The sequence below is a fragment of the Salvelinus namaycush genome, chromosome 10, assembly GCF_016432855.1.
Source record: "Salvelinus namaycush isolate Seneca chromosome 10, SaNama_1.0, whole genome shotgun sequence".
NCBI classification, from domain to species: domain Eukaryota; kingdom Metazoa; phylum Chordata; class Actinopteri; order Salmoniformes; family Salmonidae; genus Salvelinus; species Salvelinus namaycush.
This window is the reverse complement of record NC_052316.1, coordinates 11,012,707-11,035,461: the sequence shown is the minus strand read 5'-3', so window position 1 is coordinate 11,035,461 and position 22,755 is coordinate 11,012,707. Positions and strand designations below refer to the sequence as shown.

General features: G+C 42.8%; 1 protein-coding gene across 1 annotated transcript; it reads left to right on the top strand.

Moving 5' to 3' along the window:
• The first annotated feature begins 240 nt into the window (after window positions 1–240).
• Window positions 241–21,435, top strand: apc2 (APC regulator of WNT signaling pathway 2). Its single transcript, XM_039003086.1, has 15 exons — window positions 241–381; window positions 2,681–2,771; window positions 2,916–3,228; window positions 3,412–3,520; window positions 3,997–4,110; window positions 4,421–4,507; window positions 13,785–14,172; window positions 14,292–14,390; window positions 14,525–14,664; window positions 14,780–14,857; window positions 15,014–15,130; window positions 15,265–15,479; window positions 17,236–19,951; window positions 20,774–20,915; window positions 21,257–21,435. Exons 1-15 carry the CDS (start codon window positions 241–243, stop codon window positions 21,433–21,435), a joined length of 4,929 nt encoding a protein of 1,642 aa, XP_038859014.1.
• The last annotated feature ends 1,320 nt before the right edge of the window (window positions 21,436–22,755 follow it).

Below are 22,755 nucleotides of genomic sequence, written 5' to 3'. Positions count from 1 at the left end.
GGAGCCCTGAGCATCTCTTTTTTATCTATGTTGTTTTTATCTATGTGCTGTATGAGTATCAATTGGGAAATAAAATGGGCAGTTTTCCTATAAATGATTCTGCAAAGACACAATGGAATAACCTTATAATAAGAAATGCATGATATGCCAGAGTTTGCCAAGAAGCTAACCTCCACACCACACTAACCTTCAATCTCACTTGTTTCTCCTTCCTTGCAGGGACCACAACACTGCCTGAAGATGGCCAACTCCACAGCTTCCTATGACCAGCTGGTCTACCAGGTGGAAGCTCTCCGCCAGGAGAACTCCCATCTGCGTAGAGAGCTGGAGGACAACTCCAACCACCTGTCTAAGCTCGAGAACGAGACCACCGACATGAAGGTGAGAGCGGGCAAAGGGATGACCCCAGGGCTAACGGGGAAATAGTAATAGGATAGGATTCGAGTGTTGATTTGATGTCGCAAAGGTGGAAGGTCAACCATTGCATTGACCTTATAGTTTGTTGTTTCGTTGCATATAGACCAAAGATTTTAAAACGTTTAAGACACAGATGATTAAGTGTTGCTAAGATAAAGTGTTGCTTTAGTTTCTAAAAGACAATGTTTTCATTTTGGATGTAGGATCTTACTTTGATCACCATGTTGCAGGAGCTTACCTGTAGTGTATTTGAGGTTTTAAAAAGGCTTCTGATGTTTGTAATTTCCACATTGAAATTTCAGACGGTTCTCCCTTACCAAAAATGTATCAACCACTACAAGAATGTCCATGAATTATAATCCACATAATTCACATTTCCTGTTGCCGCAGGATTATTCTCCTGCAGTAGCAAACAGGCTCAAATGAAGATGTAGGATCCTTCCCTCTATTTTGTCAAGTCGTGGCTAATAGCATGATTGAGATACAGATAGGACGTATTCCAATTCAAAATCCACTCAGATCTGCCTGAGATGGATAGGGTTCAGCCCCGATCCTGGAGGATGCTGTAGACTTCATGTAACTCCTTCACTAGTGACCCAGTTTCTCTCCTGAGTGACTGGAGACGCTAATGCTTCATGGCTAGCATCCCTAGGCTAGATAGATGAGGCACTGGGCCACACTTGAATCATTCCCCTTTCTGCACGGATCCATCCAGTTGTCTTTGTTACAGTAATGATGCCAGCAGGGATTGAGACAAGCTGCTGGAGAAGAAGGAAATCATTAGACCATTCAGCCCATAAGATGTTTTCTCATTATAGATTTTTTTGCTGTTTGAAATCCCTGCGTGTCTGACAGGATAGTCTTTTTTCCCCCTCTGTGACCAATCCTCTCCCTGGATTCCAGGAAAGAATCCGCTTCAAGTTTCTGTCACACCATGTGTCATTGCAAGGATGGTTTACTGTTTGGTATTCGTCTGTCTATCGACGAAACGGTTGGCCTTTATAGACATTCATCATAATATGATATCTGTGTGGATGAATATGATCGGGATCAGATGAAGATGAAATGGCACACCCCGACTCTCAGTGTGTACCACTTCATCTCCTGCAGAACGTTGCAGAGTCCTTGCGTTACCTCAGGAATACATCAGCTCTATCCTGCATAATCACCCAGCTCTTGTCACTTTTACTTAAAATCAAACTGTGTTATTTGGGAAATGATTTCCTTCTTCAAAAGACAGAGGAAAGCTGATGGAAGACATAGTAAGGACTTCTGCCTTGGCATATTTTATTCACAGGGTGGAATAGACCTATTGGTTCTCTACTGGCTCTGAACAGAGATTTGTATTCCCAACGATGTGCCATCATTTGAAAATGGAGAGAAGAAACCATAGACCCATTTGATTGCTTTGTCGTGCTACTTCTGACCCAATAGACACTCTCAATGTCAGGGGAGTTTGGATTACTGGTAGAATTAGGGACCATCCCAAGAGGGGTGGAATCAGGCTTTCCATTGTGCTTTAGAGTGGCTTTAGCCTAAATTCTGTGTACTGTGGACTACCACTAAAATACTGTGCACCTGATTCTGAGAGGCATGAGCAGAAAGGTCAAAACACGTAACATAATCTGGTTATTAAAAAAGCCCCACTCATCCTTCTTCCATAATGAATTATTTAAAATCAGAACTTACGAAATGAACAACAAAATGTACCGAAATACGATTTCTCCGTTCCATAGCTGCAGCCAGCAACATCAATCATAATCTTGATAGTTCTCAATCTGAAACTGTAATCGTAGGTGCTAACCCCAATGCATGTGGGTTTGTCCTATTACTCCTCTGGCACATGTGCCCAGATGCTGAGCACAGCTGGATAATCCCCAGCTAAAGCCTTTATATTCCTGAGGTCGGCTTTAGCTATCAGCAGAAAACCAAGATTCTCTGTAGAGAGAGCTCACACTGCCGGATACTGGTGGCAAACAGACCAAACCGTCCATCTGAAAAAAAAGAAAATGTATCTTTTCCAGTGAGAGGACATTCATTCGAAGAAAGGCTGTGATTTCAGGCAAGCTACTATGATATGACATCTTACGAGAGGATAAAAAGGAGAGGAATAGGAGGCATATACAGTGTTTTCATTGCTTGGTTTATTTCACCTCTAGGTCATCAGAGACCCAACAGGTTGTGACTCTTTTTTGGTTTTACTGTGGCCACAACAGCAACTTCAAGTTGACACAGTAATTATGAATTGCTTTCTCCACTCTAGGGGGTATTGAAGGGCCTGCAGAATAAACTGGAGCTGGAGGCTGGCACTTTGGCCTCCTCAGGGAGGACTGATGTGCTGGATCAGCTCAAAGGTACATCTGATGTAGTTTTCCATCTATTTTCTCACATTTTAATGTCTGTCTTGCATTAAACTGATATTGTACATAGCTCATTCAATAATAGGCCATTTCAATGGTTCATAAAAAAAAAAGAATTAATCTCTCTCTCTTTCTCAGAGTTGCACATGGACCTGACCAACTACTATGAGCTGAAGTACCAGCCGCACAATCTGCGCGTCCTCCCAGACAGTCTAGCCAGTCTGGCAGCTCAGTCGAGTGACATGGACGATCGTCTGGCCTGCTTGCCTCCCTCCTCCTCCAGAGCCAGGAGCCCCCTACGGCCTTCATCCCGCCAGAGCTCCTCTCTGTCAGGGGAGGGCACGGCCGTGCATCCTGGACACCCCCACCTCATGGATGGAGCCCTGGCCAAAGCCATGCTGGGAGACGGACGTATCACGGCCCAGCATCTGGAAGACCTCTACAAAGAGAGGTAAGCGCTTTGCCATTGTTCAATCAGATGCATGCATTACTTGTAATACTACCTTAAACATCACCATTCACAGTAAATCTGTAGTCCCCCCCCACCCAAAAAAAGTGAGGCACCTTGAATCCCCAGTGATGTTGCAGATGGTAGTCTGTGTGTTAAAGGTTTGTGTGGCTGTGTGTGTTCCAGGGCTATGCTGGTGAGTGAGATAGACAAGGAGGAGAGGGAGCGTCACTGGTACTACAGCCAGCTCCAGGGCCTGTCTCAGCGGCTGAACCAACTGCCACGCATCGACACAGTGAGAGCAAACTCAATATACTTTAAAATGCCTAAAACCAAATTGAAACTGTGTAGAAATTATAATGGACCTACATTCATACAGTTTCTTGACTGTGTCCAGCTCGTTAATAATCAGTGAAATGAAAGCTAAACAGTCAGGGAGCATTTGAATTCCAAAACCGATGGATAGAGGACTACTTTTTGACAATTTTGACAGCGAGGAAATATAACCAATTTTCAGTGCGGTGCTCTGGACCTTGTTGAAGACCGAATGCGGCCCCTGGGGAAGAATGAGTTTGACACCTCTGGTTTACATAGATATACAAAAAAAATTGTTTTGTTGGTGTGCTCATTGTCATGAAATCAACTCATTATTGTTTAAACAGGTGCGCAGATGAGATTCAAACTCTTCAGCAGAGAAACTAGCAACCATTTTGTTTCAAAATTGATTCTTGTGTTGCGTGGGAACTAACCTCCTCTTCCTTATCGTCATAGTTCTCCATACAGATGGACCTCATTCGCCAGCAGCTGGAGTTCGAGGCGCAGCAGTTGCGTTCTGTCATGGAGGAACGCTTCGGAACCAGCGATGAAATGGTCCAGCGGACTCAGGTAAGGAGAAGGACTCTGCCAAGTCTGTCTCTGGAATGGCAACACAGACAGTGACATTTGGCAGCTGTTGTCAAAGCATTCACTTACATTATTGAGTGTGGTACTTCTTCCTGAAACTTGTTTGGGATGCAACAGATGGCCCAGTTTGCCCTGCATATCCACACACAGTTGACATGTAAAAACCGCAGAAATTAAAACTGTGCTGTTATGGAGGGTGTTGCACAATGTTTGTCACCTCACAAAATGTCTGTGGCGACTAAAGACTCTCGCTCTCTCACTTGCTCATCCCTCTCTCTGTCTCCCCTCGCAGATCCGTGTGGCTCGTCTGGAACAGCTAGAGAAAGAGCTACAGGAGGCCCAGGAGTCCAGAGGCTCCCAGGAGAAGAACCTGTGTGAGGTGAAATAAACAACACACCTACACACACACACACACTTGAGATACAGGTAACACAAAGGGGCCTTGTGTTGACTGTCCAACAGAGGCAGCACAGACGAATTGGTTTTCTGAAGTATATACATAAGACTTCAACTGCAAAGGCCATTATGAACAATGAATACACACAAAGATTGAGACGAGGTAGATAATCCTGTGTTCTTGTTTTCACAAAATGATTTTGTACTGTAAAACATGAAAGATGACAAGGATTAGTTTCCCTCCAATGTGATTTATTTCACATTGTCCCTCGCCTCAGCATCTGTCGGTGAATTTAAATCATATTGTTAGTTTTCCTCGTCCTGTGGCTGGTTTAATATTTCCCTCTCTAATTCCTCTCCTGTGTCTTGTCAGTACTGCGCTGAATGTTTTATAGGTGCTTTGAGGCTATGCGATCACTAGGGGGCCTGTACACAAACAGGCGCAGTGCCACACCGCTGCCTTCAACATCGACACATGCTGAGACTGAGTGATGTTTGATGTGTCTTCTAGAAACATCTTTATTGATGATTTGGGAGAGTACACAGGCAGACCACCATATTGGATTTAAAATGTTGAATGCTATGCAGTGGCGCAGGCAGAAATCTGTTGATGGCAGGGCCAGAAAAAAATGTAGGTTGGGCAAGATTTGGGCACTCAAATCATCATTAAATGATCATAAAAGTATAGCTGACCTTATACCCTACTGTAATCGACCACACACAACAAACCATAGAACATGTGATTTCGCATTACAGATCAAATAGTCTCGTAGGCCAACGTAAATCCATGACTTGCATTTAACATGCGACTCACATAGACCTACACGCAGACATATAAATAACCATAGACATATAATTAATAGACAATGAGACTATAATATAATGCCCTTATGTAACAGTAATGATTGCAATAGGCTTGGCAACCTCTCACTGGCTCAGATACTAGGAGATAGTAGGCTAGGCTAGGCTAGGCTAGGCTAGGCTAGGCAGCCACAAATGTAAGCATTTAACACTAGGAGAGCCGAGAGCGTCATATTGACTAAAAACAAATGTACTTTTTTTAATTGCTTTGCCATTTTTAAACGTATGTCCCCCCATGCTTGACTTTTCCTAAATAAGTCTATCTAACACACTATCGTTGTTAAAATCTTAATATCACAAACAGAATTTGTGTTAGCAGTTTATAGAGGGCAAGTCTTTTTTTTCATGCCCATCAAACCTGTGAAGCTGATGATGACCCGTCGAAACTACACCTAACTATATCGAAACTAATTTCACACGTAACAATAGAGTTAGCCTAAAGGCCAGATTAAATTGACAATAGTCTGATGGGTAAGAATATTATCAATTGTTAAAATGTATATGAAGAATTGAATGAACAGTGCAGCTTGGAATTGACACAGAGGCAGGGAAATGAAACGGAGTGCCAGAAAGGGTCTTTTGCAACTTCCCCTACAGTCGCAAGCAGGTAAGATGTTTTGATGTTTATATAGTAACAGAAAGAGAAGACTGTTAGAATGTTGATTTTCAAAAGACACGTCATTGGCCCGAAGAGGGTGTCCAACGAGGCCTGTTTAGTGTTATTCACTGGCACGGAGGCCAATCAAAGTAGATCCGGTTTGCATCAGACATCATCAAAGGAAACTTAAATTATAGCCTAGCAGTATGCTCATACACATAATACTAGGCCATAGCCTATGTAGACTAAAACAGCGATCACCAACCTTTTCTTAACCGAGGTCACTTTATGAGTCAAAATGCAAGCAGAGTGCAATTCTCTGCTGGGTGAAGAAGATGGAGTGTGCCGACAATGTATTGTTTGATATCAATGAAATGATCAATAGCCAATAGGGCCTAACTACAGAGCAGTTTTATCCCCCCCCCATTTTTTTATTTTTATAAATGTTGACTGGAAATAAATATTGTTTCATACATTTGCCTATTTTCATATACAGTATAATAAGAGATGTAGAGTCCCTTATATTTCAAAACTCAATTCTCAAGCTAGACTATATGATAACACTGGTAATAGGTCAGTTGTTGTAGCTAGGCTGTATGATAACACTTGTAATAGGTCAGTTGTTATAGCTAGGCTATATGATAACACTGGTAATAGGTCAGTTGTTGTAGCTAGGCTATATGATAACACTGGTAATAGGTCAGTTGTTATAGCTAGGCTATATGATAACACTGGTTAAAGGTCCGTTGTTATAGCTAGGCTATATGATAACACTGGTAATAGGACAGTTGTTGTAGCTAGGCTATATGATAACACTGGTAAAAGGTCAGTTGTTATAGCTAGGCTATATGATAACACTGGTAATAGGTCAGTTGTTATAGCTAGGCTATATGATAACACTGGTAATAGGTCAGTTGTTATAGCTAGGCTATATGATAACACTGGTAATAGGTCAGTTGTTATAGCTAGGCTATATGATAACACTGGTAATAGGACAGTTGTTGTAGCTAGGCTATATGATAACACTGGTAATAGGTCAGTTGTTATAGCTAGGCTATATGATAACACTGGTAATAGGTCAGTTGTTATAGCTAGGCTATATGATAACACTGGTAATAGGTCAGTTGTTATAGCTAGGCTATATGATAACACTGGTAATAGGACAGTTGTTGTAGCTAGGCTATATGATAACACTGGTAATAGGTCAGTTGTTATAGCTAGACTATATGATAACACTGGTAATAGGTCAGTTGTTGTAGCTAGGCTAAATGATAACACTGGTAATAGGACAGTTGTTGTAGCTAGGCTATATGATAACACTGGTAATAGGTCAGTTGTTGTAGCTAGGCTATATGATAACACTGGTAATAGGACAGTTGTTGTAGCTAGGCTATATGATAACACTGGTAATAGGTCAGTTGTTATAGCTAGGCTATATGATAACACTGGTAATAGGACAGTTGTTGTAGCTAGGCTATATGATAACACTGGTAAAAGGTCCGTTGTTATAGCTAGGCTATATGATAACACTGGTAATAGGTCAGTTGTTATAGCTAGGCTATATGATAACACTGGTAATAGGTCAGTTGTTATAGCTAGGCTATATGATAACACTGGTAATAGGACAGTTGTTGTAGCTAGGCTGTATGATAACACTGGTAATAGGTCAGTTGTTATAGCTAGGCTGTATGATAACACTGGTAATAGGTCAGTTGTTATAGCTAGGCTATATGATAACACTGGTAATAGGTCAGTTGTTGTAGCTAGGCTGTATGATAACACTGGTAATAGGTCAGTTGTTATAGCTAGGCTGTATGATAACACTGGTAAAAGGTCAGTTGTTATAGCTAGGCTATATGATAACACTGGTAATAGGTCAGTTGTTATAGCCTATTACTTGTGAGGCACATCGGAGCATAAGTTGAAATAACTTGTTGATTTTTTCTATATGTTTTTTTATTTCACTGGACTGATGGTCATGTTTCAGCAGAGGGAGCTTTCATGATTTCTGATATGTGTTGAATAAAAACAGTGTTGTAGTGCTGATCATTGTCTCTGAATGTACCGGAACTGTCTTTAAGGCCCTCCATTAGATCAATGCAATCAGTGATTGATCTAGAGGGTGGAGGCCCTTCATGGCGAAATCACTGATATCAAATAACTTGGCAAATGCTCCAACATTCTCGTCTATACACGGCCTCTTGAAAAAAATCTCATAGTGAGCGTCGTTTGGCCATTTTACTTGTTTACTTTACAAGTTGGCTATAAGTCTGAGCTAGCTAACGGTGAGTAGCCTACAAAGTGTAGCATAGCCTACACAGCGATTGCTACTATTTACTGCACTTGGTATCTATCTGTGCAAAGTGGCACGTGCCAGAACCCGCCCATTATTTTGAAATTGATACGCTTTACATATTCAAATTCATTACCTAAGCCTAAATCAAATGAATTGTATGTACAGCACTCTTCTATCTGACGGTGAATGCATGTTTAGGCCAGTGCTTGAGTTGGGTACCGGTACCGTTTATATTTAGGTGCAGGAACTCCTCAGTTCTTTTGAGATAATATTCTATAGGAGGTGCCGGTACTCAGTTCCGGTGAGCTCCTGCCCAAGTCAAGTAAAGACACATCATGTCCCGTTTAGAACACTGACAGGTAAAGAATAAAAATTAAATAAAAATGATTTATGTATATTACCCAATCTTATTGGGTGGGCCTGGATCCCCGTGTCTACGCCTGGAGAACCACAAGCTGCTCCAGTTCATTTAATATTGATGAGAAACACCGATGAGATCATTCTGTTTTTGGTTGAAAAGCAACACTTGATAGTTGTGAATTTGAAAACGGTAATTAACTGGTTACACCAAGTTTGGACATTTTCAGGTTTTAAATGAGTTATCTTCATATATTGATTCACATAATCAGTTATTTGTAATTTTACTTGAGGGGGTTCCACTTTGGGTTAATGAATTATGAACTAGTTTAAATAAATCATTGTAGACAATTCGATTGAGGCAATTTCATAATTTATCAGATTCAACCTGGGCGAACCTTTGCCCTAGAAAAACAAGGATAAACAAAAAAAGATCAGTTGGTTAAACCCAAACAATATATTGTACATTTTATGAAGTGACAGTTTGATTGGGCCTTAGTACTATTCTGTTATCAGTTCAAACTAAAATTCTAATACAGAATCACCTGTTTTACATAAGTATAATATTTTATTAGTATTTACTGTATATGCCAATGATGTTTATTCCATCCTATAATGGTTTTTATGAGGGGTTGATGCTTGAACATATGATTCTAATAAGGACAGCTCACTGTGACTGTATACAGAATACCTATTATACAGTAGGATCTAATCTAATCCTGTAGAGTGTGGAATGCTGTATCCTGTAATATACTGTAAATCCACTTTTATATTAACCTTGAGCTGACTGAGCTTAGCTGCTGCACTGCGCAGCAGACCCAGCCACATCTCTCTCTCTCTCTATCTATCCCCCTCACCTTGTGTCGCTCCCTGGCTGTGCTCTCCAGTGCTGCCGTGCTGCTATGCAGAACGCAGGCTTTACCCCTCTTTAGCTCGGTTCCAATTGGTCGTTCCTCCCAAAAAGTATAGAGTTGCTTAGGGACTGCAAACTTGGCAAAGAAGGGAGGTGTGTTTCGGTTGCCTAAAACAACTTTACATGGGTCCCAGACTGGCCTGTCTATGTGTCTGTGTTTCTGTCTGTGGGTGCTCTATAGGAGAATAGCAACGAGCTCTATAGTACCAGGATGCAGGGAGAATGAGAAATAAAAGGGGCTACAACAAAGATTTCTTAATGTCCAACAAGCTTTCTCTGCCCTTAACCTTGTTCTGAATACCTCCAAAACAAAGGTCATGTGGTTTGGTAAGAAGAATGCCCCTCTCCCCACCGGTGTGATTACTACCTCTGAGGGTTTAGAGTACTTAGGAGTATGGCTAGACAGTATACTGTTCTTCTCTCAGCACATATCAAAGCTGCAGGCTAAGGTAAAATCTAGAGTTGGTTTCCTCTATCGTAATTGCTCCTCTTTCAAATTTACCCTGATTCAGATGACCATCCTACCCATGCTAGATTACGGCGATGTAATTCATAGATCGGCAGGTAATGGTGCTCTCGAGCGGCCATCAGATGTGCCACCAATGCTCCTTATAGGACACATCACTGCACTCTATACTCCTCTGTAAACGGTCATTTCTGTATACCCATCGGAAGACCCACTGGTTGATGCTTATTTATAAAACTCTCTTCGGCCTCACTCCCTCCATCTGAGATACCTACTGCAGCCCTCATCCTCCACATACAACACTCATTCTGATAGTCACATTCCGTTAAAGGTCCCCAAAGCACACACATCCCTGAGTCACTCCTCTTTTCAGTTCGCTGCAGCTAGCGACTGGAACGAGCTGAAAAAAAACACTCAAACTGGACAGTTTTTTCTTAATCTCTTCATTCAAAGACTCAATCATGGACACTCTTACTGACAGTTATGGCTGCTTCTTGTGATGTATTGTCTCCACCTTGCCCTTTGTGCTGTTGTCTGTGCCCAATAATGTTGGTACCAAGTTTTGTGCTGCTACCATGTTGTGCTGCTGCCATGTTGTGTTGCTACCATGTTGTTGTCATGTTGTGTTGTCGCCATGCTATGTTGTCGTCTTAGGTCTCTCTTTATGTAGTGTTGTGTTGTCTCTCTTGTCGTGATGTGTGTTTTGTCCTATATTTTTATTTTAATCCCAGCCCTCGTCCTCGCAAGAGGCCTTTTGCCTTTTGTTAGGCCTTCATTGTAACTGACTTGCCTAGTTTTTTTTTATACAATAGACACATTGTTCCATGTTTTTCAGGGCTATTGTCATCCATCTTGTAGCACACAGTAGGTTCCTGGTCAATACATTGTAAGCTATTGATTATGTATTTGAACTGCGACAATTAATGGGGTAAAAGCTACTGCAGATTCAATCCATCAAAACAGACACATTTAGCATGGTTGTCTTGTTATTGGCGAGAAAACACTTTATTGCTTCCAACATGGAGCTATTCAGACAAGCATATGTCTATAGCCCTCCCCCTTTGTATGAGAGTGAGTCTTTGGTGTGATCAGGCTCACACACACACACACACCCTGCAGCACCATGGGTTACCATGGTGATGGGTTGGGAGGATAAAAGAGTGGATAGATATTCTCTGATGATTTGTGATGTAGCCAATTGGTATGTCGAATGTAAATGGAGTGTGTCTGTATGCTTGGAGTGTGCAGCTGGTACCTGATGAAGAGTATGTCTGTCTGCAGGGCCCAGATATTATAGAGTTGAAATTAAATTAGCTGAAATTAAATGTATTTATACAGTGCCGTCAGAAAGTATTCACACCCCTTTGTCCACATTTTGTTGTTTTACAGCCTGAATATAAAATTGATTACATTGATATTTTTTGTCACTGGCCTACACACAATTTTTGGACATTTTTACAAATTAAAAATTAAAAGCTGAAATTGAGTCAATAAGTATTTAACCCCTTAATTATGGCAAGCCTTAAGTTCAGGAGTAAAAATATGCTTAACAAGTCCCAATAAGTTGCATGGACTGTGTGCAATAAGTGTTTGACATGATTTTTTAAATCATTACTTCATCTTTGTCACCCCACGCATACAATTCTCTGTAAGGTTCATTAGTCGAGCAGTGAATTTTAAACACAGATTCAACCACAAAGGCCAGGTTTTCCAATGGTCGCAAAGAAGGGCACCTAGAAAAAGCAGACATTGAATATCCATTTGAGCAAGGTAAAGTTATTAACTACACTTTGGATGGTGTATCAATACTTCCCGTCACTACAAAGATACAGGCGTCCTTCCTAACTCAGTTACCGGAGAGGAAGGACACAGATCGGGGATTTTAAAACAGTTATAGAGTTTAATATTGTAGTTTTATTTTTTTTGCCTTTACCTCCCTTATCTCACCTCATTTGCTCACATTGTATATAGACTTATTTTTCTACTGTATTATTGACTGTATGTTTGTTTTACTCCATGTGTAACTCTGTGTTGTTGTATGTGTCGAACTGCTTTGCTTTATCTTGGCCAGGTCGCAATTGTAAATGAGAACTTGTTCTCAACTTGCCTACCTGGTTAAATAAAGGTGAAGAAAAAAAATTACTCCACAATAAAAACCTAATTGACAAGAATGACGCCTGTACAGAATAAAAAATATTCCACAACATACATTCTGTTTGTAACAAGGCATTAAAGCAGCATTTCACAGACTTTAAAAAGAAAACCTGGTGCAGTCTGCTTTCCACCAGACACTGGGAGATTAATTCACCTTTCAGTAGGACAATAACCAAAAACACAAGGCCAAATCTACACTGGAGTGTCTTACCCAGAAGACAGTGACTGTTCCTGAGTGGCCGAGTTACAGTTTTGACCTAAATCTACTTGAAAATCTATGGCAAGACCTGAAAATGGTTGTCTAGCAATGATCAACAACCAATTTGACAGAGTTTGAAGAAATTTAGCGACTTACCCAGAATTAATTACAGCTGTAATCCCTGCCAAATGTACTTCTACAAAGTATTAACTCAGTGTGTGAATTGTGATGTAAATAAGACATTTTTATTTTTACATTTTAAATAAATGTTTCATTATGGGGTAGATGGGTGAGAATTTAATCCATTTTAAATTCAGGTTGTAACACAACAAAATGTGGAATAAGTCAAGGGGTGTGAATACTTTCTGAAGGCACTGTAGCTGTTAGTGGTCTATTGACAATAACATCTCATTCTGGTGTTCACTTTAGGGGGTTTTGATGCCGACTACTAAATACTTAGGATTGAACAGAAAATGTTGAACATTTGTTTTTTAACTTGTATGAAATTCCAATGATCTACCAATGCCAGCAGCTGCATACATTTCTTATTTATTTAGGCCTACCTATCAGGTATAATTATATTTGTACAATAATTCATGAGATACTAGCTAACATACTGTGAATAAATAATGTATCAATCTTTCCATTCAAATGGCATTATTTCAAAATGAAGTCTCTTAGACCAAAGAAACATATACAAATGGAAATTATAGAATAATATATATACAAAGATTTTGTTCTAATTTCCATAACCTTTAGGATTGATCCATACATCTCTTCGTAATTTAGAGATTTAGTCTGCAATTAATAACCGAATACATTTTCTCGAGGGCACTTGGGGACCGTCTTGATCGTGACAACTGTTTTGAAAGTTCAAAGCAAACAGCCTTCTATTGACTTTCATGCTGCAAAACAAGAAATAATCCACGTTACTTGACCCTCATTGACATGAAGCATCTTAAAACCATGCCATTTCCTATCCCTTTCTGTATTTGCAGATCTCAAGCTGTGAAACAGAAAATGCATTGTCTTCTTCTGCGATTGATGCACAAGGAGATGGAAGCAAAGTAAGGGCATCGTTACATATTTAGTATGATGAATGTCGGTTCAGATGTACAATGCAGTTTGCATTACTGGCTTTGCATTATCTAGATTAATATTTGTTTAGGTGGACAATAATGGTCCCATTGCCCTGTCATGTGTAGCAAAAGTAGAGCTTACATGCATATGATACTATCCAACCACCATTTTCCGATTCGTTGGTCATGCATGTCAGTGTTATAATATCAAACATTCTTCTCAAGTCGTTGTTGTAAAATATTGTAGTAAAATACAAGTATTTCAAATATAAAAGTCAAAATAAAGGTGAATTAAATACGTACTCACCGCGGCCATTTTGTATTTTATCTGGATTAGGTGGAGATGGTGTTCTGGCTGCTCTCCATGTTGGCCAACCGGGACAGGGAGGAGATGTCCCGCACTCTGCTGACCATGTCCAGCTCCCAAGACAGCTGCATCGCCATGCGCAAGTCAGGCTGTGTCCCCCTGCTGGTTCAGATCCTTCACGACGGCCCAGGGGGCGCCGGAGAGGCTGACGGAAGTACAGGGTGCAGCCGGGAGGCCCGATCCAGAGCCAGCGCTGCCCTGCACAACATAGTGTACTCCCAGCCAGACGAGGGCCAAGCCCGGCGGGAGATGAGGGTGCTGCACGTGCTGGAGCAGATCCGCTCGCACTGTGACAGCGGCTGGGACTGGATCGAGAGCCACGTGGGGAGGCCCTCCCCCGGAGGTACTACAACCACAGGTTAGTAGTGGAGGGAAGCAGGATTATTTTAGGCGATTAATGCCATCTCTATAGCACACTGTGGATTATACTGTGAATATGGAAGTAATTTCAGCTGTACTTGTCTGTGTTGTATTCAGACATCCCTGAGACATTGGAGCCCCAGACCTGCCAGGCCATGTGTGCTGTCATGAAGCTCTCCTTTGAGGAGGAGTACCGACAAGCCATGAATGAACTAGGTTAGTGAACAACATGTCAATGGGAAATATACTTCCAGCTAAGATGATAAAGCATAACCTTACTGACAAATATTATATGTGAATGAACTGATTGTTCAGTTTGTGATGTGCATGGCTGGTGTGTCTCTGTTTAGGGGGGTTGCAGGTAGTTGCAGAGCTAATGCACTTGGACCAGGAGCTGTACGGAATGAAGAACGATCCCATCAATATGGCGCTTCGACGCTACGCAGGGATGGCGCTGACAAACCTCACTTTCGGAGATGTAGTCAACAAGGTAATGTATCATGAGAAAAGCATTGAAAAAACAGAGGGATACATATTTATCCCAATTGTAAGAATATTTTTTTATTCAAGATAAATGACCCCTGTCTGACCTCTCTTTTACACAGGCCACTCTCTGCACAAAGAAAAGCTGCCTGCAGGCCATTGTTGCCCAACTTGCATCTGATAGTGAGGAACTACATCAGGTACAACATGGTTACTACTATCCTAACTACTTGAGAGTGTTGTATTTTTTGTCAACCTTTCAGAACCACGAGACATTACTCTTTTCAGTTTCAGTGGTTTAAGTCAATGTTTCCAGTACCACATGGCTAAAGAGATATCTATTTTTCCCATCACAGGTAGTGTCTAGTATTCTGAGAAATCTGTCATGGCGTGCAGACATCAACAGCAAGAGGGTCCTTAGAGACATAGGGAGTGTAACAGGATTGATAACCTGTGCTCTTCAAGCCACAAAAGTAAGATCACACCGAGATGATGTAATCGATGCATGGTGGCAATTGTAACTAAAGCAATAACCAAAGGAAACAATGGCAAAATATCTGCACAATTCTAATCTCTAATGCAATGTAAATGTAAAATCCCATTTTAGGAATCCACGTTGAAGAGCCTCCTCAGCGCTCTGTGGAACCTGTCAGCACACAGTCCTGAGAACAAGGTGGCCATTTGCTCAGTAGATGGGGCTCTGGGCTTCTTGGTCAGCACCCTCACCTACAGATGTCAGACCAACTCACTGGCAATCATCGAGAGTGGAGGTGGCATCCTGCGCAATGTTTCCAGTCTTGTGGCCACACGGGATGATTACAGGTATTTACTTGAATTGAATCCTACTGTATATCAGTGCAACAGTTCAATAATTATTGCCATACAGTTGAAGTCGGAAGTTTACATACACCTTAGCCAAATAAATTTCAACTCAGTTTTTCACAATTCCTGACATTTAATCCTAGTAAAAATTCCATGTCTTAGGTCAGTTAGGATCACCACTTTATTTTAAGAATGTGAAATGTCAGAATAATAGTAGAGAGAATTATTTATTTTAGCTTTTATATCTTTCATCACATTCCCAGTGGGTCAGAAGTTCACATATACTCAATTAGTATTTGGTAGCATTGCCTTTAAAAAAATGTAATCTTGGGTCAAACGTTTCGGGTAGCCTTCCAAGAGCTTCCCACAATAAGTTGGGTGAATTTTGGCCCATTCCTCCTGACAGAGCTGGTGTAACTGAGTCAGGTTTGTAGGCCTCCCTTGCTTGCACACGCTTTTTCAGTTCTGCCCACAACTTTTCTATGGGATTGAGGTCAGGGCTTTGTGATGGCCACTCCAATACCTTGACTTTGTTGTCCTTAAGCCATAACTTTGGAAGTATGCTTGGGGTCATTGTCCATTTGGAAGACCCATTTGCGACCAAGCTTTAACTTCTTGACTGATGTCTTGAGATGTTGCTTCAATATACCCACATAACTTTCCTGCTTCATGATGCCATCTATTTTGTGAAGTGCATCAGTTCCTCCTGCAGCAAAGCACCCCCACAACATGATGCTGCCACCCCCGTGCTTCACGGTTGGGATGGTGTTCTTCGGCTTGCAAGCTTCCCCCTTTTTCCTCCAAACATAACGATGGTCATTATGGCCAAACAGTTCTATTTTTGTTTCATCAGACCAGAGGGCATTTCTCCAAAAGGTACGATCTTTGTCCCCACGTGCAGTTGCAAACCGTAGTCTGGCTTTTTTATGGCGGTTTTGGATCAGAGGCTTCTGCCTTGCTGAGCGGCTTTTCAGGTTACGTCGATATAGGACTCGTTTTACTGTGGATGTAGATACTTTTGTACCCGTTTCCTCCAGCATCTTCACAAGGTCCTTTGCTGTTTTTCTGGGATTGATTTGCACTTTTCGCACCAAAGTACGTTCATCTCTAGGACACAGAACACGTCTCCTTCCTGAGCGGTATGACGGCTGCATGGTCCCATGGTGTTTATACTTGCGTACTGTTGTTTGTACAGATGAACGTGGTACCTTCAGGCGTTTGGAAATTTCTCCCAAGGATGAACCAGACTTGTGGAGGTCTCCAATTTTTTTTCTGAGGTCTTGGCTGATTTCTTTTGATTTTCCCATGATGTCAAGCAAAGAGGCACTGAGTTTGAAGGTAGGCCTTGAAATACATCCACAAGTACACCTCCAATTGACTCAAATGATGTCAATTAACCTATCAGAAGCTTCTAAAGCCATGACATCTTTTTCGGGAATTTTCCAAGCTGTTTAAAGGCACATTCTACTTAGTGTATGTAAACTTCTGACCCACTGGAATTGTGATACAGTGAATTATAAGTGAAATAATCTGTCTGTAAACAATTGTTGGAAAAATTACTTGTGTCATGCACAAAGTAGATGTCCTAACCGACTTGCCAAAACTATAGTTTGTTAACAAGAAATTTGTGGAGTGGTTGAAAAACGAGTTTTAATGACTCCAACCTGAGTGTATGTAAACTTCCGACTTCAACTGTAAATATCCACAAAATTCATTCTAACATGTTTGAATAAGTATTTTTTCTCTTTCAATTCAGGCAAATCCTCAGGGACCACAACTGTCTCCAAACACTGCTTCAGCACCTGCGCTCTCACAGCCTGACGATTGTGAGCAACGCTTGTGGGACCCTCTGGAACCTCTCTGCCCGCAGTCCCAAGGACCAGGAGCTGCTGTGGGACCTGGGAGCAGTCAGCATGCTGCGCAACCTCATCCACTCCAAGCACAAAATGATAGCCATGGGAAGTGCCGCAGCTTTACGGAACCTGCTCACGAATCGGCCCCTCAAGTATAAGGATGCTGCGGTCATATCCCCTGGTTCCTGCATGCCCTCGCTCTACATGAGGAAGCAGAAAGCACTGGAGGCTGAGCTAGATGCAAAGCACCTTGCTGAAACATTTGATTCCATTGAAAAACAAAGCAGCCCCAAGCATCCAAGCATTAACAAGCCGCTGCGGCATATCGAGAGCCTGGCAAAGGATTATGCATCTGACTCAGGCTGCTTTGACGATGATGAGGCCCCTAATGTCTCCAGTAGTCTGGATACAGGGAGTTTCTCCATGCTCTCCATGTTCCTGACGAATTCCAACTTTCTTCAAAACCAGCCTCGCAAGAAGGACAGTGAACCGGAGAGAGACGTGGAGCCACCACAGACAGTGGATAAGAGGCCAGCGCCTCCAGAAGACGAGGTGTCTGTTGCAGCAGGAAAATTAGCAAAAAAGATCACCAACACTGTGGCCAAGATTGATAAGCTTGTGGAGGACATTACCATGCATACATCTTCGGAGGACAGCTTCAGCCTTAGCTCAGAGGACCATTTTGCAGACTGGCCTTATGGATCAGATGAACTCCATGAGGCCCGGGCCAAGTCATGCTCCCCCTGCCGCCTCTCTGATACCAGCAACTTTGCACACAGAGAACGTCTAAACAGAGCCTATGCTCTCTTACGTCTCAAAACCACCCATGCAAGTTTGTCCACTGACAGTCTCAACAGTGGCAGTACCAGTGATGGCTATTGTGGTAGCAAGGACCAGATTAGGCCCTCAGCGAGATCAGCAATAGCGCAAAGACGACCTAACAAGCTTGATCTTAAGGTGGCGCATCAAGAATATCTTAACATCAGAGCTCATGTTCTCAATGCGACAAGTCCGATCGATGTGCCAGAGAGAGATTCTGTGGACAACAAAGAGGTCCAATTGCTTGAACTAAATAGCACAGAAACAGAGAAGAGCCAAGAGCTGCCCCCGCAAACACCAGCTAGTGCATCAACTAAAATGTCTTCTGATGTCAGCATGACTTCCATAAAGCTGTCCCCTTCCTACCAACATGTCCCTCTAATTCAAAGTGTCTCCAAGTTTGGTGTTGCAAAAAGTGCCATCAATGTGCAGGCAGCTCAAGCAATGAGGAGACAAGCCTGGGTCCCAACTGTGATGACTGGAGGGAGTTTAGGCAAGTTTTCTCCAATGAGCTCTGCTAGAAGTCCAACCATTGGCCCAATGGAGACACTGCAGAAGTATTCGGTGGAGAACACCCCAATCTGTTTCTCCCGTTGCAGTTCCCTGTCCTCCCTCTCCTCTGGTGATGGAGCTCTTGACGGACAGAGTCAAAGTGAAAATGAGTTGGAGAGTGACTCATCACTTGAGATCATTGAAATGGAAGATGGGGATCTGGTCAATAGGGAGGAGGAGAATGAGACCCTGGAGGATTTAAGTGATAGCCAACTGCTAGTCACTGATTCAAAAACCTGTCTGAGCATTGGGTCTGATCCTATTGAAATTCCCTGCCCCACCAAACGTGAAAAGGTGTTCCTCAGGGGTGTATCACCAGGCATACTTGAGGACAGATCACCTTCAAGTTCATCAGAGAACTACATCCATGAGACCCCACTTGTGATGAGCCGTTGTAGCTCGGTCAGCTCACTGGGTAGCTTTGAGTCTCATTCAATTGCCAGCTCCATACTTAGTGATCCATGCAGCGGAATGATCAGTGGAACCATAAGTCCAAGTGATCTTCCTGACAGTCCAGGGCAAACCATGCCCCCCAGTCGAAGCAAAACCCCATGCTTTGCTGAATCAAATGGACCAGAAACCCAAAATGCCGGGACAGCAGGGCAGTGGGAAAGCAGCTTGCGCAAGTTCATGGAAATTGCAGACTTTAAGGAAAGGATCAACTTACCTCCAGATTTGGACACCATGATCTACTTTACAGTAGAAAAACCCACAGAGAACTTTTCATGTGCCTCCAGCTTGAGTGCTCTACCTCTTCATGAGCACTACATTCAGAAGGATGTGGAACTGAAATTGACTCCCTTACTCCAGCAAAAGGACAACAATCCATCATTCCCAAGGGCTCATGGAGATAGAGGTGACAATGAGCATCCTTCTTTTATGGACCAAGGGGAGAGATATAGTGAGGGCAATTCAGATGATGATATAGAAATTCTCAAAGAATGCATCAATTCAGCAATGCCCTCCAAGTTCAGGAAAGTAATGCCCTCCTTGATCTCCACCTTACCCACCCATGTTCTAAACTCCCAAACCAGAAAACCTATACCTGTTTATATGATGGTTCCTAACAATGCCAATCAAATGTGCTCAGGGAGAAGGATTGTGATGCAACAAAAGGACTTATATCTTGATGATTCATCATACACTGATTCTGCTGAGGGCACCCCTGTCAACTTTTCCAGCACGACATCGTTAAGTGACGAAACACTTCAGTACCCAGTGAGGGACAAGGGGGCAAAAGATTGGAGGGTTAGAAGTATGAACAAACAGGAATTGTTGGATCAAGAGGCAAAGAGAATTGAAGACCTTCGGGTTTTCTCGCACTTCCACAAGTCCACTAAAATGACCAGTCAGCCTGACATACTTGTCAATCAAATGAGCAGGTCAATCAAACATGTCATTCCCACTCAAAGAGTACTGATGCAGAGCAAAGAAGTTGCTGATAGAGTGGCTAATCAGAGAAACCGTGATCAATCACCCAATCAACAAAGACAAAAGCAGGGACAGGTCCTGACAAGGAAACTGGATCTACCTATCATAAAGCCAAACACAGAAGGGAACCAAAATCAGAGAGCAATAGAGAGAAATAAGGCTTTTCAGTCCATGCCCCATCCAACATCTACAGGGGAAGCCATTTACTGCTTGAATGATGACCAGACAGACAAAGAGGAGGGAGTGATGAAAAGGACAGGGAGAAAACAGATGAGAGAGTCCAGCAGAAACACTCTCTCCCGAAGTATGACTAATATTGGTCGGATTGACAATTCCCAGACAAGACCCAAAGGCTTTAATAGGATCAAACACAAACTAATCATGGAGGAAACACCCACATGTTACTCTCTTAGTTCATCTCTTAGCTCTTTGAGTGATGCAGAATTTGAGGAACACCAATCAAAATCTCAGCAAGTATGGGTGAAAAACAAACACAACAAGATATCTAACCAGGTCCAACAAACAAGACCAATGCACATCCACAATCAGTATGAGGAACAAAGCTCACCAAGCTCAGTCAGTATGGATTCAGAGGATGATCTTCTGCAAAAATGCATAACATCTGCAATGCCCAAGCAGAGGAAGAAGCTCTCTGCAAGAAAGAAAGCAGAGAAGAAGCAGAAACAAAGAAACGACATGCAGAAAGTGTCCGGTGGATGGAACAATGAACAAGACTTTGACAGTGACGATATAGCATCTGATAAAGACTCAGACCTCAACAGTGTTGAATGGAGAGTAATACAAGAAGGAGCTAATTCTGTTGTCACAAGGTTACAAGCATCAAAGTCTCAAGAACATTCCTCTGAAGAGACTGAATCTGTCCTCTCATTTATGTCTGGATCTAGCTTTACGCCTAAAGAAAAGAAGATCTTTAAAGACAAAAAAGCAAACAAACCACTGGACTTTAACCAACGTAAACCAGTTCCAAATCTGCCAGTGGTCTTCAGAGGTAGAACAGTGACATACACGCCTAAAAAAGAGACAAATCTTTCGCAAAGGCCGCCTCCTAATAAAGAATCCTCCAAAACAGATGCTCCAAAGAATCCAAACCTTGCTCAACAGAGGTCAAAGAGTCTCCACCGTTTGGGACAACCCCTGGACTCCACACAGTGGTGTTTGCCGAAAAGAAGCTCAACCCCACCTCCGAGGATACCAAAGAGCTCATCCTCTGGATCATCTCAAAGCTCTACTCCATCGAGACAGTCACAGAAGAAAATAATCTCCCCCTCACAAACAAGTAAATCTGTTCCCCAAAAAGATAACACACCAGCAAGTAGTCCACCTGAAAGAAAGGGACGTTCCACTGTTCCTTCAAATCAGAGCCCAATATCTCCAGGACACAAAACACAGAAGTCACCCGTCCGAATACCCTTCATGCAGAATGCAGCAAGACAGTCCAGAACTCTATCGCCATTGGTAACCAACCAAGCCACAAGTATCAACAGACAAAACAGTCAGGTGGCTGGAAAAATAATCCCTCCAGCCAATCGTTTTGACTTAGTCAGCATGACATCTACCCATTCAAGCAGCAGCGAGTCTGACCGCAATGGGTTCCTGAGGCAATTGACCTTTATCAAGGAATCGAAGACAAGGATGAGACGTGACATTTCGTCCTCACGCTCTGTGCCTACCTCGCAGCACGCATCGCCCAGAAAAGCAATTCCAGGTGCTCCTGCAGTCTTCCTATGCTCATCTCGATGCCAAGAGCTAAAGGTAGTTGCTCAGGGGCCAAGAAGAATGCAAGGAAAGGGCCCCGGGCAAAGGCAAGAGCCAAGGCAGGAGCAGGGGCTTCAAAGGCAGACTGTGACTCTGTCCAGAGCCTGCTCTAGTGACCGAGACCTCTCAACGAGGCGTCCAGCCAGGAGAACCAGCTCAGAGAGTCCCTGCAGGGTGCCTCCGAGAAACATCTCTGCAACCAAGCAGCAGGCAAGAGACAACATCAAGCGCCATTCCTCATCGCCCAGCATAAACATACTAAGCAGAGTAACCAGCCGCTCCTCCCTCCGCTCCTCGTCCTCCGACTCAAGTGGGCGAGCCAAGAGTGAGGACGATACAAAGAAGAAGCAGCAGAGAACTGGATCACACCTCAATGACAGAGTCACCTGGAGGAGGATTCGGGATGAGGATGTGCCTCAAATCTTGAAGAGCACTCTGCCATCTACTGCATTGCCTCTGTTGCCTGTTCCTGAAGGGCCAAAACCAAAACCACCAGCACTGCCAAGGAAACTGCCGACCATTTTACTTAAGTCAAGAAAGACGAGCGACGCTACAGTCCAAACAGAGGATTTCTCGTCCAACAAGACCAACTCAAGCACCTCTCCAACTGTTGAGACAGCTCCAATCATCTCAGAGGAGGCAGCGAGACTAGCCCTCCTTAGAAAGATCAGCATTGGCTCCGGCCAAGATGGAGACTCTGATGGATCCCTAAAGAGTTACAGCACAGCATCCTCTGGAAACGCTCACTCTGTGGAAACTCACACAGGCGGTGTCGGCCATTTCCGTCAGAGCTCCCCCAGCAAGGCAGTTCGGGTCACCCCATTCAACTACATACCCAGCCCCAT

Bases quoted from the DNA above. Each gene is read 5' to 3' on its own strand.
- apc2 (XM_039003086.1), top strand. From the start codon at position 241: ATGGCCAACTCCACAGCTTCCTATGACCAGCTGGTCTACCAGGTGGAA. The intron at 2,772-2,915 runs GTACATCTGATG...TCTCTTTCTCAG, and splicing joins TGTGCTGGATCAGCTCAAAG to AGTTGCACATGGACCTGACC. The intron at 14,173-14,291 runs GTTAGTAGTGGA...TGTTGTATTCAG, and splicing joins CGGAGGTACTACAACCACAG to ACATCCCTGAGACATTGGAG.